General features: G+C 39.2%; 1 protein-coding gene across 2 annotated transcripts in view; it reads left to right on the plus strand.

Annotated features, from left to right (window-relative positions):
* Nucleotides 1-17,179, plus strand: part of znf536 (zinc finger protein 536) — a 217,606-nt gene that overhangs the window by 59,945 nt on the left and 140,482 nt on the right. For both annotated transcript variants that reach the window (XM_020927455.2, XM_020927453.2), the window contains exon 2: nt 1,240-3,491. In XM_020927455.2, coding sequence (XP_020783114.1) covers nt 1,241-3,491 — 2,251 coding nt within the window. In that variant the 5' untranslated portion in view covers nt 1,240. The remainder of the gene's footprint in view (nt 1-1,239; nt 3,492-17,179) is intronic.

A 17,179-nucleotide genomic window follows, 5' to 3' on the forward strand; every position in this document is an offset into this window, starting at 1 on the left:
GTCTAATTCATGCCCAAGAGATAAGAATCCGGCATGGACTGTGTGTTGGAGGGGACAAGGTCTACAGAACAGGCACCCCTTATGTCTACTAACCTCCCACTGACGAGGAGAGGAGGACAAATGAGAGAGAAATGTCAGATGAATGTGAAAACAAATGAATAAGACACATGGACCACGGCACAGAAACGCTGGGGGAGTAAGAAGAGGGACAAGAGATATTCTGGTCCTTACATGCCCTTAATGCCCCTCACAGCCTCATGTACATAATGATATACAGTGTGTTTAATGTGGGTGTGATCAAGTCCTCTTTTAAGGGTCTCTTAGTGAGCACTTTTCTTTTCAAAGTGAACACACCTACTACACATGCATTATATATCGCCTTACTATAATAGATTTTTGTTGTTCATTATAATCATGCATTATAGCACTGTTGCTGCCACTGCTGCCAGGCCGCATACTAATCAGCTTAATGAGATATTATACAGTATTTTGTTGACCAAAGCAGAACTGTGGTTATTATTTCTGTGGGCTTGACCCCTGCCAGCAGCCAGAGGAAGTGTGCACATACAAGTGTACCTCTCCATCTGGAGAGCAGATGGAACTGTATTAAGGCCGTTGTTCTTTTATTTAAGCACATATGAAAGAAAGCACATTTACGGATGTTAATCTCTGCTCATTATACACTTGTGTTGGGGATCTCTGTGTGTGGTAGTGTATGGTGGTACATCTGTTCCAATCTATCTTTAAGAGTCAGACTTTAAGTACTTTGGAAACTTAACATTATGAGCATTTGTCTGCCCAAAATAAAATGAAAGGTGTAAGATAAATGAGGTTGTGTAACTTAGAGCTAAGGTTTCACATCAAATTGTAGCTTTGCTCTTGAGGACTGTATTGCATCATTACAGTGTCATGTCAGTGAGATAAGAGTGTTTACAGGAGTAACCCCTTGGTTTAAGTGCCATTGTTAATATCATAATTGTAGTATTGCTGTGGCGTCCCTGTCAGTGTGGCTGTTTCCATTCATTAAGGCATGTAATTGGAGGAATTCTGATAGGATGGGTACAAGTAGCTTAATTATACACTGCACACCATGTTTACTGAGTAATTGTTGTATCTAAAATAATACCTCATTTTGTGAAACTTTTGTTAACATTATACATCATCCAGTTTTACATGACTCATACTTCTATGCCTTCATTAACCTAACCCTGGGCTTTTGTTGTGTGTTTGTTGTTGCAGGATGGAAGACTCGAGTTTGTGCCTTGGTGTGTCATCAGGAGTGCCTGATGCAGAAGCCCATCTCAACAGTGCAGTTCTAAATGGCCGCTATCCCATCAGTCAGAAGCTTCACCAGCTCACTGCCCAACTAGGACACGCCTTCCCCAACCTCCATCGCCCACAGCCAATCCCTGAGGAGAAGGCAGCCACGCCTCTGGATGAGAAGACCCACCACACTGCCCTGGCCAGTCAGCCAATCAGCAGTCAGATGGCACTTTTGGCCAATCAGCTCAACCGAGACATCGACGCAGGAGCCTTAAGTGGGCTGAACGGTCGAGTTGATTTGCAGCAGTTCCTGAATGGCCAGAATTTGGGCATAATGTCCCAAATGAATGACATTGAAGATGATGCCCGCAAGAACAGAAAGTATCCCTGTCCACTGTGTGGCAAGCGCTTCCGCTTTAACAGCATCTTGTCCCTGCATATGCGCACACATACCGGAGAGAAGCCCTTTAAATGCCCATACTGTGACCACCGAGCTGCTCAGAAAGGCAATCTGAAAATCCACCTCCGCACCCACAAGCTGGGCAACCTGGGGAAGGGACGAGGCCGTGTGCGTGAGGAGAACAGGCTGCTCCATGAGCTGGAGGAAAGAGCTATTCTCAGAGACAAACAGATGAGAGGAAGTGGAAGTATCATCCCCACTCCCTCCACACCCCTTCTGGGCCTCAACAACAGCACCACCCATCAGCCACAACTTGGCTCAGCCTGTGGCCTGCTCCCACCATCGGGCATGGGCACTCCAGAGACCCTGTCCCAGCCCTCCTCCTCACCAAAGCCCACCGGAGCCTTGGACGATCAGCTGAACCCAGCCACAGGTTTCCGCTGTACCTTCTGTAAAGGCAAATTTAAGAAGAAAGAAGAACTGGACCGCCACATCCGTATACTTCACAAGCCCTACAAATGTACTCTGTGTGAGTTTGCCGCCTCACATGAAGAGGACCTGATAAGTCATGTTGAGAAGGCCCACATTACTGCTGAGACCACACAGGGGGGAGGGTCAGGTGGATCTGGTGGAACGCAGATAGCCAGTGAGTTCCGCTGTGATGTTTGTGGACAGGTCTTCAGCCAGGCCTGGTTCCTGAAGGGCCACATGCGCAAGCATAAGGACTCTTTTGAACACTGCTGTCAGATCTGTGGCCGCCGTTTCAAGGAACCCTGGTTTCTCAAGAATCATATGAAAGTGCATCTGAACAAGCTTGCCATCAAGAGTAAGCCCCCACAGCCCAATGAACAAGACATGGCAGCAGTCAACAGCATGGGCAATCTGGCTCAGGAGGCCCACGCTAACCTTTACTCTCGCTACATCTCCTGTCTCCAAGGAGGGTTTCTTTCACCAGACAAGCAGGGCCTCAGTGAGCAGCACCAAATGTTGGCTAAAGCTGGAATCGCCATGAAGGAAAAAGAGATGTTGGGAAAACTCCTTGGGCCGATGGCAGCAGGTATGGGCCACGGGCTAGATGAGAATGAAAAGCGTTCACTCCTGGGTTGTCTTAACCTGGTACCCCCCCTAAAGTCCAGCTGTATGGAGCGTCTTCAGGCTGCTGCAAAGGTGGCAGAGATGGATTCTCTCAACAATTATCAGGCCTGGCAGCTGATGGCTCGTGGCATGGCTATGGACAGAGCTTTCATGCCCAAGGAGCAGCATCCGCACCAAATGCACCCTGGGCAGGAGGATGAGAATGCTGGATCTATGACATCCTATTCTAAAGACAAACCAGACTACTCCATGATTGGTTCTACTGATAGCAAACAGAAGCTGTCTGAGGCCCTACAGGGCTCCAAACTCGGCAGTGGAGCTCTGATGTCCATGAAGGAAGATGGCAGAGGCTTTGATGGTCACCGTGACCTTCTGTCCCACCACGGTGCTGGAGATGCTCCTGCAGGCCTCACTGGTTTAGGAGGCCCCAACTTAGACTTTGGTCTTTCCAACATGAAGGAGAAACCCTCTGAGTGCCCTGACTGTGGCCGGGTCTTCCGCACCTACCACCAGATGATCGTCCACTCACGCATCCACGGCAAGGACCGCAGGAGCATGGAGGAGGCCCTGGACGAGCGCCGCGGATCAGCCAGTGATCCAGAGTCCCAGTCCATCAGCCGCTCCACCACCCCAGGCTCCTCCAACGTGACCGAGGAGAGCGCCATGGGAGGGGCCCACTCGCAGACAGGCAGTGTCCAAGACGACAGCCCACACCCTTCGTCCCCATCTTCAGGTAAGAACACACAATCTTACTTTCAGCGTATCATAAACTCGTGCCCTTTTAAATTTCATGAAAATCTTGAGTCACCAAATGAAAGGAGACAGTACTGGCTGCGATTGAATTTAACATTTAATTCAAAGTCGGTAAGGATGGAATTTTCAGGCCTTCTTCTGCTTGTTGCCAGGATCTGGTCAGTTTAAAAAATGTTGGTACTTATCTGTGAAAAGTAGGGCTATAGTTGTTTAATCTGCAAATACAGTATTTCACCTGAACTTGCATTTTACACAGGAAGCAGGTTATGAAAATTCCAATTCTCCCGCAATTACTCTTGAGCCTTATTAACTTAAATGGACTCGCCCTGGCAAGACAGATACCTGCTTTGGCATTGCATCCACACTGCAGGTTAGCGGCTTACGTCCCCCCGGAACATGAGTAAAGACTGGGAGCAGAGGGACCTACTCATTTTAAGCAAAGTGATTAATAAATGCCTTTAATAAATGCGTTGGAGACAGCTCAGCCCCCTCCACCTCCTCTCCCCTACCTCCTCTCCCTCCTCTTCCTCTCCCCGGCAAACGTGGGCCGGCTGGGGCTAGATAAGTATATGTTTAGTGGGATTAAGGGAGGCTCGCTGCTAATGATTACACAAGTTTTTAAAGGTAACTTTCGCTGGCTCCTCAGGGCACCGCGCCGGCGTTAAGAAGCGCGAGCGGTAATTAGGTCACGACTGTGCGATAATCAGCCGGTTTAAGCTAAACAAGACACTAATTAAAGATATACATATAAAGCAGGTCAAAACGAAAATCGGCGAACTTCATTTGCGAAAGCGGCTATGTGCTTTTAAGTCTTTTGAGAGGGGAATAATATATAAATAATATAAATATATAAATCAGCGGCTTAGCTTAAGGCTGTAAGCAACTTAATTCCAGCAGTGTTTATTTATCCACAGAGGCATGAAGTCCTTATCGTGCTCGTGTAGTGTGATGGGTTTGAACATACGACGGGCTATGTTTATTTTAATCTAAGAAATAATAACAGACAACCCCCCACCCCAATTAGGAATTAATGAAAATGAGAACGAGATAAAAACCTATTTTCTTTATAGAGACTATTAAACATAACACTTTCTCAACAGGGTGGGGGTGTAGCGGATGTAATTATCTTCTGAATTTTAATGCTGCAACTTTCTCTCTCTCTCCTTCTCTTCTTTTCTCCCTCTCTCTCTCTCTCTTTCTTTCTGTCTGTCTGTCTGTCTCTTTTGACTTAAGCGCTTTGAATCTGATGAGAACAGCTTCGGCAACTTCAGAAGTGCTGTGTTAACATCCAGCCGAGTAAACGCTAAGGGAAAGAAAGAAAAATAAGCGGGTTAAAATAATCGTTGACAAATAAAAAATAAAAAAAAGCGATGTGTTTTTAAAAAAGCAAATGTTAACGGAGTATAATGAGGCACGTTTGATTTAGCTGTAAGTGGTGAAATCCTCTCCCCCAGGCGTCGTCTTGAAGGGAGGAGAGGAGGATTAAAGCAACAACACTGAATAAAACAAAGAGTCATGTCTAAATTGTAATTCATAATGTTAGCGTCTCTCTCTTTGCCAGTGCAGTAGTTAACGGCGATGTGGCGGTGTATTCTGTTATTATTGTGTCATTAGACCTGTAAACTATTATGATCATTATAATGCTTACCAATATGAGGATAAGGCAGACAGTCGTATTTAACCGAAGTTTGAGCTTATTATGCCTTTACCTTTTATTCCTTTATCAGAGCGTCATCTCGACACCACTTCATATCCGTAAATACAGCAAGAGGAAACAAACAAATCAATAACAGTACATCAAAGTACTACAGCACAAACTAAGTATCATAATTCATGTATCTGTCCAGAGTTAAACATTTAAACTTCTTTATAAAATGGAAGAGAGTGCTGCACAGTTTTAGGTTTTCTGTACAGTTGTTCCAGATGTCCGCCCCTTTAACAGATCTACAAAATTTCATAACGTTTGTTCTGATTTTCATTTTGATAAACATGGACGTACCTCTGAGCTCATATTGGCTAGTTCAGATTTAAAATATAAATATTCTGTAATGATTTTGACAAGAGATTGTTGTTGAACATGATTTTCAAAGTGTACAGGTCAACTAAATCGTAAAATTACGCATTATATATGTAAAAAAATATATATATATTACAATTTCAAGCTCGATTTGGATACTAAGGAAAACACACAATACTAAATAATCATCTTTATTGTGATTTTCAATATTAAATCACATTACTTTCTTTTATATTACCATGTGATCTTATATCTGTGTAATCTCTCAGTGGTCCAGGTCGGTTCCATCGTGATCCATAGGCGTATACTAGTCTATATACTCTTATACTTGTTCTCAAAATCATTCTAAAGCTTCTCAGGAAAGGTTCATTTCTGTCCTGTGAGTATGTACTTTTGATACTCATTTTACTATTTAGTATTTTTGATACTTGCCCTCAACTTAAAATTTATGTTTTGTACACATTAGTAATAAAAATTTCCTCTTACAACCACAACTTGCATGCCAGTTGGTAGTTTTGTGAAAAGGAATTTCTTTAAAAGAAAGAAAAGAAAAAAAATCCAACAAATTTTAGCTGTTAAGTCAGTGCTATACTTACTTACAGCAGCTTTTCAAAACCACTTGCTCAAGGACAGATGCATTAACCGGAGGTGTGAGGCATTGAACCGTGAAGTTTTCACCTCCTCAGCTGTGGTCACAAGCAACCTGTATTTCCTATCTTTTTCGCATTATAAGCAGTTACCTTTAGAGCATCATTTGAAAATCTCCACTGACCTAAATAAAGTGTTCTTGAAATGCAAACTAAAGCGAAAAACAAGACTCATGCAAAACCATAACGCACTTCTTCCTCTTCTCTGAACAAAAACTTATAAATTATATTATCTTACTATAGTTTCTCATCAACATTAGTACACAGTTGAAAATCATGAACTCATCACTATCACCAACTGCCCAAATCCCTACAAACAATCTTTTGAAACCCACTTTTTGATCTGACAAATTGCACCAAATAATTAGACACTGCGCACACACACGCGCGCACACGCACGCGCACACACACATCTTGAGTGTCTCTGTTGCGGTTGTAGTGAAAAAAAAAAGTGAGAAGTAAACAGATATGAAAATGAAAAGGAGCTTCAATATGCTTGTTTTTGCTACTTCCTGTTTTTTTATCGAGTAGCGCCGAAAGAAAAAAAAAAAAAAAAAAAAAAAGAACTTGCCTTTTCTTCACAACTTAGACAATGTGATTTTCATTCGGGGCTCAGGGACTCTCAAATTAGAAAGCTTTGATGTGTGAGAAAAATGTGTTTGAGTATCATGCGGCGTTAGGTGCCATGGTTCTAGTCGAGTTTGTTGTGCGCACATGTAATACGTATCGTTTTTTTTTACACGGAAAAACGAAAAAAACTACCTAAAACGCTTTAAAATTCTGAATATTAGTCATGTTTTTTAACTGTAGTTTTCTTTGTTTTATCACATTTAAAGCTACACTATGTACATTTTTGGTCAGGGTGGTTAAGGATATGTCATTGCTTTCCTTGGAATGTTCCAGAGTATGACATTAAACAGTTGTACGTTACATTTAGTCAGTTATAGGTGGTTTTATAGCTCAAAAATACCCAGAAAAACTCGTATTATGACTGTGAGTGGGATTATCTTGCCACAGATCTGACCTGTAACTTGGTCTGACTTGGTCTCCATGAAGACAGAAGATAGATTAATGCCATACTGTGAAACATTCCAGACAAAGCAATGACATCCCCATCAAGAAAAGTATTTGAAATGCTCTTTGTCAGTTACACAAAGCACATTTAATAGGTATTTACAGTATAATGTGTTTGAATGCACTATTATTGAAAGAAAGTATTACGTATTTGTAGTATTTGTGATTTCAGTTGTCAAATCAGAATTTTATTTAAATTACAATATGATATAAGTGTTAAACTAATACAAAAAAATATATATATATACATTTGATGAGAATTTGTTGTTTGTAGAGGACATTCTTGTAGCAACTTAAAAAAAAACCCAAAACATATTAAATTGAAATTATCCAGAAGCACTTTTTTGGAAATCTAAAAATCTGCATTTATAAACTCATCAGGTCAAAATTTCTCAAATCAGCACTGAAATTCTGAATTCAAGTGATTTTAGATCTCAAAATTTTGCAGTGTATAACTTTTTTACAGTATTCGTGCCTTCTAACTTACAGGATGTGGCTACTGTACTGTTTTATCGTATTATCTCAACTTCTCTTTCTCTCTCTCTCTCTCTCTCTCTCTCTCTCTCTCTCTCTCTCTCTCTCTCTCTCTCTCTCTCTCTCTCTCTTTCTTTCTCTTTCTTTTTCTTTCACTTTCTCACAATCTCTCGCCGAAAAATATAACAATCCCATCACCGTGTGTGTACGCGTGCACCTGCTACAGCGGCTGCCATGCCACCTACCCACGGCGATTCTGAGTTAAACTTAAATTATAGTAATCAACAATAACATCTCAACTGTGAAAGAAGGTCAACTCCGCCGCTTTTGTCTTTGAGAGCGCACTTGTTTAAAAGCAATGAGTGAAAAAAGAAAAAAAAAAAAAAAAAAAAAGAGAGAAAGATACAAGAAAAGGGAGATGGGAGGAAAATAGGCAGCCCTGTGTCAGCAATGTCCTCCACAGACCTTTCTTATTATAGCGTAGCACGGCGGCTAACCTTGAGCATGTTCTTTATTCTTTATTTGAGCGAAAACAAAGAGATAATTACGTTTATGCGCGCCGTCATCTGTCTTTTTGTTTGCTATCCTTGTATCAACCTGCTACTCTTACGTGTTACAGTTATGATTAGGGTAAATGGAGTCATTGTACACATTCGATTACAAGAAGTATGCTGCATTTGATGTTCCTGGTCAGATTCTGGCACAGACGCTGAATAAAAATTGTTATAATTTATCTTAAAAGGTGAACACAAATGACTAGTATAATATTTTAAAGGTCTTGTATAACACAAAACTGATTCATTGGAGCTTTAAGCCAAATTAGAATGCTGTTACCTCCACAAAACATTGCTGGAGTTGTGTTTTGGTTCATTCACACATATCTGAGTAACACTTTATTATTAGTCTGTCTACATCTAAAAAAATTATAATGCTCTGTTCGACTTTGTGATGTCACGACGTGGTAGTTTTCAAAATAACAGCTAACTTTTAGCTTTTTATTCAGCTTCGATCGGCAATCCCAAGTCTGAAATCGTACAAGGGATTAGTGAAGGTGCATGGAGTTTGAAGCACTTTTTGTTTTACCGCATGACATCACAAGGTGGAACGAAGTTTTTTTAATCTGAGAGAAGAAGTTGTACATGTGTGAATGAAACAAAACACAACTTCAGATATGTTTGTGACGAGGAAAAGGCATTATAACAGATCAGAAAATAGCGTTAAAAGTGCCTTTTAAGCAACCAAATGAAGTAAGAATTTTGTTTGAATTGTGTTTTTTTCATTTTTGTCTTTAAAAGCTTACCCCAAGGCCTTAAAAAATACTTCGAAGTTGTGTTTTTTACATTTTTTCTTTAAAAGTTTACACCAAGGCTTTAAAATACACTTCGAAGTTGTGTTTTTTACATTTTTGTCTTTAAAAGCTTACACCAAGGCTTTAAAACATGCTTCAAAGTTTTTTTTGTTTTTTTTTTTTTTTCTTTAAAAGTTTACACCAAGGCCCTTAAAATACACTTCTAAATTGTGTTTTTTACATTTTTGTCTTTAAAGCTTTACTGGGCCAGACAAATATATGCAAGCGTGAAATGGGGTGACGATTTGAGAGAGACATTCATTCCAAAATACAGTAAGAAGCTGATTTGTTTTAGCCTTAAGACAGCTCATGCAGCGCAATCAAATGTACGTACAGTAAACTATAGACGTTATTTACATGGCAGCTCATTACAGTGTCGTAAATTTACATATGCATCGATGAAAACAAGGCAAATATGACATTTCAAATAGCTTAAGTGATCATTTGGCAGCAGTCACGCCCCTCTAGTCACCGCGCACATGTACAAATGTTACTAATTGTGTAAAAGGCGCTTTTGCTGTAAGGCCTAAAGCAGCGTACTGTAGACTAGTCAGCTTAAACCCACTCGTACCTCCTGTGCTCCTGGTTTAAAAGGCTCTCCCTCTGGCTTTCCCTTTCTCTCCCTCTCCCTCGTGTCTACATTTATTTAAAGAAGATGAGGAAAAAAAAAAAAGAAGCGAAGGAAGAGGAAGAGCGTTTAACATGGCGGGGATTAGCCTGTATATCCTTGAGTCTTTACGGCGGCTCAAACAAGCAGGCAAAATGCTCACTCCATACAAATTGAAATTGGATTTGCCGACTTGGCGCCTAAGGTTATAAAGGATATTCATCTAATTGCGTCGTTACAATGGGGGCGTAATTACACATGCGGACAAACTGTTACACTTGTAATTACTGTGTCATTAAGAAATAAAGTGGAGCCAAACGAGATCCACAAAATGCAGGGTGACAGACCTGATGCGAGCTGCTATTAACAACTCACGCACTCAGTCAACAGGTTACAGAGACGAGCACGAGTGTGTTAAAGCGCCCGTATTACGCTATTTTCCGATCTACAGTATGTTAGAATGTTGTTTTCTCATCACAAACATACATGGAGTTGTGTTTTGTTTCATTCACACATTTTTAAAGGTGCATTGCGCAATTTTTCTGGTGAAAGGTGTGTCGCCTGCTTGTCTCCATGGAGATGTTATTGCTTTGTTTAGAATGTTCCATGGTATAACATTAAACACATCTATCTAGCATTTATTCATTGCGGGTGCTTCTATTGCTCAAAAATACAATCATTCTCTCTGTAAGTAGGCTTGCCTCTCCACAGATCTGACTTGTAATGTATCCTATAGTGGTCTCCCTTGAGATATATAGATTTAATCTATGATAGATAGAATTTTAATCTGTGATAAAATCTATCTATTAAAAAAAAATCTAAATAATAATAAAAATTATAATACAATAATAATAAATAATACTACAACTCTATGACATTTTAATTTAAATAAAAAATCTAAATGATAAAAAAAACAATAATAATAAATAATAAAACATCTATAACATTTGAATTTTAATAGATACAATCTGGATAGGTTTAAACTATATTGTATATATTCTAGACAAAGCAGTAATATCTCCATGGAGACAAGCAGGTGATGGACCCTAGAAAAAAATTCCGCAATGCAACTTTAACACACACACCCTGCATATTTACTATACTGTGTTCTTCTCTCATACTGAAAACACTCTATTCCACCTTGTGATGTCATGTGTTAATACAAGAAGTGCTGCACTGTGTTTTTAAACTCCATACTAGAATGATCATCACTAGAATCATTTGGATAATTTCAGTCCTGGAATTGTAAATCGCTCCTGAACTACAGGTGAAAAGTAAAAGCAAAACTGCCACTTGCCACACGCTGAGCATTTTGAGCTTTGGAGATGTAGACAGACTAATAATAAAGGCTTACTCAAACATGTGTCAATGAAACAAAACACATGGCGGATTCTCTCCGAAAAAAGTTACAAGGAGTTTCTAGAATGTATTACATAATACAGAATACCAAGAATATACTTGATAAACCCACAAAGTAGAACTAACGCATTATAGTAGTTAAAAGTGAAGTAGTAGCAGTACTCCCCAGCAATCAGTGAATAATTTTGTTAATTTTTCAGGACTCAAGTGACAGAAATAAAATCACTAAATGAAAATGAGTCCGTCAAGAGTAATGTTTATGACTTCACTTGGATACACCTTTGCTAAAACGTAGTGGTTTTGAATATAGATCAAATCTAAAACACTAAAACACAAGGGTACTGAAAGTGCTTTGTAAACTCTCGCTTCACAATAAGACTATCCAGGCCAAGTATAAAGAACAAATTTCACTTTTTGAAACATCATTATTACTTAACCTTATTTTCTACAATCCTACTTATCTAATCTCCTTCCAACCAGTTTGAACATGTATCACCTGCTTGTTTCTATGGACATGTACTGCAAAAAAAAAAAAAATCTAGTCAAGTTGAAATTACTTGAATTATGAAAGTTTTATCATGATTTGAGTAAATTTCACTTGGACAAGTACAATTATCTGCCAGTGCAATAAGACTTTTTGTACTTAAAATATGAAAATACATCTTGCTACACTTGAAATAAGACAAACAACAACTTTTTGTACTTGTAATATTTGTAATAAGAAACAAAATCTAATGTTGCTTGAATTAAGACAACTAAATTTATTCCATTGGTAGATAAGTTTACTTGTCAAGTTGAATCTACTCAAATAAAGCCAAATGTTCTTATTTTAAGTCTTTTTAACTTACCTAGATATAGTTTTTTTTCCAGTTGCTCTGCTTGGAGTGTTCCACAATATGACATTAAACAGCTTTAATTTATATTTATTCAATTACATGTGGTTTTAAAACTCAAAAATACCTAGAAAAACATCCATTCTGACTGTGAGCGAGGTCGCCTCTCCCCAGATCTGACCTGTAACTTGGTTTGTTTTGGACGCCATACTTTGAAACATACCAGACAAAGTAATAATGTCTCCATGGAGAAAAACATTTGAAAAGTTACACAATGCACCTTTAATCTAACCTATGGGTCTTGTATTCCAATGGCCTCCTTTTGTGTAAACTACTTTCTTTTTGTAATTAACATCCCTCCGTATTTGACCCATTCTTCTACCCCCACACCCCGTCACCCCACTTCCCGCCATCACCCGTCCTCACCCGCCATGTCATATCAGCTTTTTTTTTCTTTTTTTTTCTATGTGTCACCAAACTTAAATAGACAGTCATTGTGTTAGTGGTTCACAATCATCCCCCTTTCGCCTCTGTGTTTCCGTATTACAGTAGGTCAGAGCTGTGGCGCTTGCCGAACGATAAAAGTCCCCATTCAAATGCGCTAATTGTCACTGTGCCCCGATGATTGACACGTCTCGGATAAATGCAGACTTAGTATTTTTGTACACGCTCGCACAATATAAAAGGCCAATTTATTCCTCTGTTCTGTCTTTCTCTCTTCTTTTCATTTGATTCCGCACGTTCATGACTTTCTCCGCTCTCTCTCGTCGACTAAAATTTGTCAATATTATCCTCGGCGAGAATTAGCGAAGGCCCCTTTTTGGTCTTTTTAAATTTATTTTTTTAAGAATTGCAGTTGTATTCCGCGGAGAGAGTTTGATCGAGGAAAAAGAACTTTCGAGGGTTGCGGTAGCTGTAGCTTTGTACCGAACGTATTGGTCACTTTTACGTCTTAATGATTGAGTTAGGATTACGTGTTTGGTTTATGGAGAGATGACGTACACAAAAAGAAGAACAAATGGATAAAAAAGAGGGATAATTGTGTGGTTGAGAGAGTGAGTACATGAAAAAAAAGTACAGAGTGAAAGATGACGTGGCAATGCATTCCTTCGTAAACTTCATCGAATCGCGCCATCCTTTCGTTTTGACGGACGATCTGATCTTTTGGACTGCTCCTTAAAGGTGCACTTTGTAACTTTTCTGGTGAAGGGTCTGTCACCTGCTTGTCTCTATGGAGAAATAAACTCTCTAATCACAATGGACACTGGTTAATGGTTAGATCTATGGAAAAGCAAGGTTGCACCTGGTAAGAATTCATGTTTTTTAAGGTATTTTTGAGCTATAAAACACCTGAACAAATACAAGGGAGATGTTTAATGCCCTACTGTGGAAAATTTCAGGCAACAAATTAACAACTCCATGGAGACAAGCAAGTACTCTCCACCATAAAAGTTACACAGTGCACCTTTAACATGAACAATTCAAATCTAATCTCATTTTGAAAAGTGTCAGATGTTTTTAATATTTGTATTCTTTTCTTTCTTTTTTCCCTTTTTTTTTCATGACAGATTTGGATTTTTTTTTCTAACACTGTATTCCAGAGAAGCTTTAGTCTTTTTTTTTTTTTTTTTTTTTTGAAATTTTAAAGTTTTCATTACATAAGGCATTTTATTTCAAGCTTGGACCTTTTTTTTCTTCAATTTTACAGTCCTCTAATCTTAGCCTTCCTTCTTCCTCCTAGTGCCTAGTTATTGGATTAAGTTTCCAGTTTTCCATATAAATAAAATTAAAAAGCTGGAACTTTGGAGCTATGGAACTTTCCTAGTGGAGGGTTTGCCATCTGCCGGTGTCTTGATGTTATTGTTTTGCCACGAATGTTCCACAGTATGGCATTGAACCTATCTATCTCACATTTATTAAATTATAGATATTTTTATTGCACAAAATAGAGAAACACATACATTGTTACTATGAGCTGGGCTACCTGTCCACAGACCTGACCTGTAACTTGGTCTGATGGCTTCACCTTTTTGTCTCCATCTACGTTTAACACCACACTGCGAAACACTCTAGACAAAAACAATGATATCTCCATGGAAACTAGCAGATGGCGGACCTTCCACCTTCCATCTTCTACCTTCCATCTCCACCAGAAAAGTTACACAGTGCATCTTTAATTAACAAAAGAGCCAAAAGTCCCATCGCTAGCTCCAGCCATGCCAAAACGCAGATTTACTTTTCCGCTTCTCGTTTGCATGCCTTCCATTCCATCAGCGGCGTCAACCTTCTCTTTCCTGTTTTATGTTTTTATAATTAAAACATAATATTTATCTTTCCATAACAGAAGGCTGCCGTACTGCGTCAGGTAGACTGCTTGCATATTAATATTCCTAATACATCAACAAGCTATCTGCTCCGGTGTCATTGCTAAAAGTCGCAAAGGGAGCGAAGGTGACTTGTCTGCAGAAGGGTTTATGTTAAGTTTGGAAATTCGACAAAAATGGAACGCAATTGTAGAGAAACAAAGTAAAAAAGCAAGACATACATAAACATTAGACTCAAAAACATTGCAGAATTGAAAAAGAAGTTTGAAGTTGCCATTATGGTGCACAAAGAAACGCAAGTTTAAGTAAGGATTCCGCGCACAATCTGGTGAAATCGTCTGGCTAAGTTGTCATGTTTGCAAAGATTTCGCTCTCATTTTTGTTACGTTTCCAAAATTTTGCAAATGTTAAACGTTAGGCCTTAAGCGGTTCAGATTTTGCATTTGAAAAGTTACAATTAAATTTGAAGAGTACTTTGGAATTTTCATGCATTTCCTTCTAAATAAATCATTGGGTAAGCTGCTGTATATTCACATTTGAGTCAGTCTGATTTTGAAATGCACAATTGAAAAACTGGATTTTGGTTTTCTGGCCAAAAACTTTAACTTTCATGGAATTTTTATGGATCTTGTTTTATATCCCTTTATTTTATTCCATTTTAATTGACCTTTTTATGGACCACATGGTAAAAGCATTTGAAATATTGTAAAACTGCATTTCTCGAGTAGAATTTTTGTAATGAAAATTTGTGATTTTGTTCTAGTGAGATGATTTTGAGCACAATTTACTAGGGAGTGGGCATCTATGACTATTTTTTGAAACAGGCTTCGATAGTTTGCTCATAAAGTCGTGCATTTATTCAAATATAGAAAAAAACCTAATCAAAACATGTACTTGTATTTGCTGTACATGTTCCCATTACTTGGAAGTGGTCTGCTGTGACGACTCTATCATTTGGAACGCTCTTATACACTTTGCACAATAAAAGCGGTGAGGAGAAGCCAGTAAAAGTTCCTTGTGATTGTTTATGTGTACTTCGCCCAGGGTTCAGATGGAGCGATGGAGCGATGGAGCGATGGAGCGATGGAGGGCCGGGCGAAGGGGCAGAGGGGGGAGGGGGGCATGGGAGGGAGTACGCCAAGTTCCTTTCTGTGTCTGCTGACAGCTGTCTGCCTCCGTCAATGCTGGATTCCTGTGAAATGAGGCAGGGCTGTGGCGGTCCAGAGAATGCAAATGGATGGAAGTGGATGTTTGAACAAGGGGGATTAAAAAGAGAAATATTTAAAGGTGTACTATGTGACTTTTTCGGTAGAGGGTCGGTCACCTGCTTGTCTCCATGGCGATGCTATTGCTTTGATTGTCCGTAGAATGAAAATGGGTGGAGGTGAATGTTTGAACAAGGAGGATTAAAAAGAGAATGATTTGAAGGTCGTATTGTGTCACTTTTTTGGTAGAGGGTCAGTCACCTGCTTGTCTCCATGGCGATGCTATTGCTTTGCAAATGGATAGAAGCAAGGAGAATAAAAAAGGAAATATGATGTAACTTTTCTGGTAGGAGGGTCCACCACCTGTTTGTTTATATTGGAGATCATGTTCATGTTCATGTTTTGTATGGAATTTTCCCAAGTATCACATTAAACCTATCTCCATGGAGACAAGCAGGTGTTATCAAGGCAGGTGTGGGGTGGTGTAGATCAGTGTTTCCCAAACTTTTTTCCGGGGACCCATATTTTAAAAGTCACAAACCACAAACCACGTCAATAGACATTATTCGTAAATCACAAAATAAATTTGTGACCATTATTGAACATTAATGAGGATCGTTTATTGTTGACGGAGCGATTGTGTCTCTCTGAACAATTAGTATTACTGTATTTTTTCTGACTATAAGCGCATTAAGCGAAACAAACGTATGACACTTGAGACTTGAGACTTTTTTATTTCCTATGAGGAGGACTCAAATGTATTATGTTTTACAGAAATTAAACTTAAAACCACATGCCTAATTTGCATAAATTATAAGTGATATTAAAAAAAAAAAGCTTAATCCTTGTGCACTGATGCGGTCAGCTTCTGTCGGACTAAAGAACATGCCTCAGTGGCATATATGTGAAAATCGGTGCAAAGTCAATAAGCACAACCAGAATTAATACATAAGGCGCTCCGGATTATAAGGCGCACTGTCGATTTTTGAGAAAACTAAGGGATTTTAAGTGCACTTTATAGTTCAGAAATTACAGTATATACGTTTTAAACAAGGAAAAACAGTAATCAGTGTTTCCCACAGAAAATTGGTGCTGAAAAAGTGAGGAGCGGGGTGGTGGTGCATGGAGATGTATGTCTGTGTACATTGCAGACCTACATGCAGATTGTAACAAGGCGACCCAAAAAAATGTCTTACGATCCACCTGAGGTTTGTGACCCCGTCTTTGGGAAACAATGATCTAGATGGATGAAAGTGGATGATCAAGGCAAGTAAATAGGAATGACTTGAAGTTGCAACATGTCACTTTTTGGTAAAGAGTCTGCCTCCTGCTTGTTCTATTGGAGAAGTTCATGTGTTTTGTCTGGAATGTTCCACAGTATGGCATTAAAAATATCCATCTCCTTGTAGACAAGCAGGTGAACAAGTCAAATCTGTGGAGAGGCAACCATCATCATCTATCATAAATCAAAGATAATGCCACACTGTGGAAAAGCAAGTGGCGGAACCTTGATTCATAATGCACTTTTACATTCACATCTGAGACAGTATTTGCAACCAAATTGTCTCAGGTATTACATTTTACTCTCTTCCCTTCTGGATATTTTTCAACTTTTTTTTTTTTTTTAGATTGCGGATGTCCTTATTATTATTATTTGAAAAGATTCATTTTTTATCAATAACAGCATCTCCAACTTAAAAATGTATTTGAGTCCAAAGCGGCAGGGTCGGGGCAGGCGAAGGAGGAGGAGGAACAGGGGTCGAGGGGGCGGCGGGGAGAT

The sequence above is a fragment of the Boleophthalmus pectinirostris genome, unplaced genomic scaffold, assembly GCF_026225935.1.
Source record: "Boleophthalmus pectinirostris isolate CB_2022bp ecotype Guang Dong unplaced genomic scaffold, ASM2622593v1 HiC_scaffold_19, whole genome shotgun sequence".
NCBI lineage: Eukaryota > Metazoa > Chordata > Actinopteri > Gobiiformes > Gobiidae > Boleophthalmus > Boleophthalmus pectinirostris.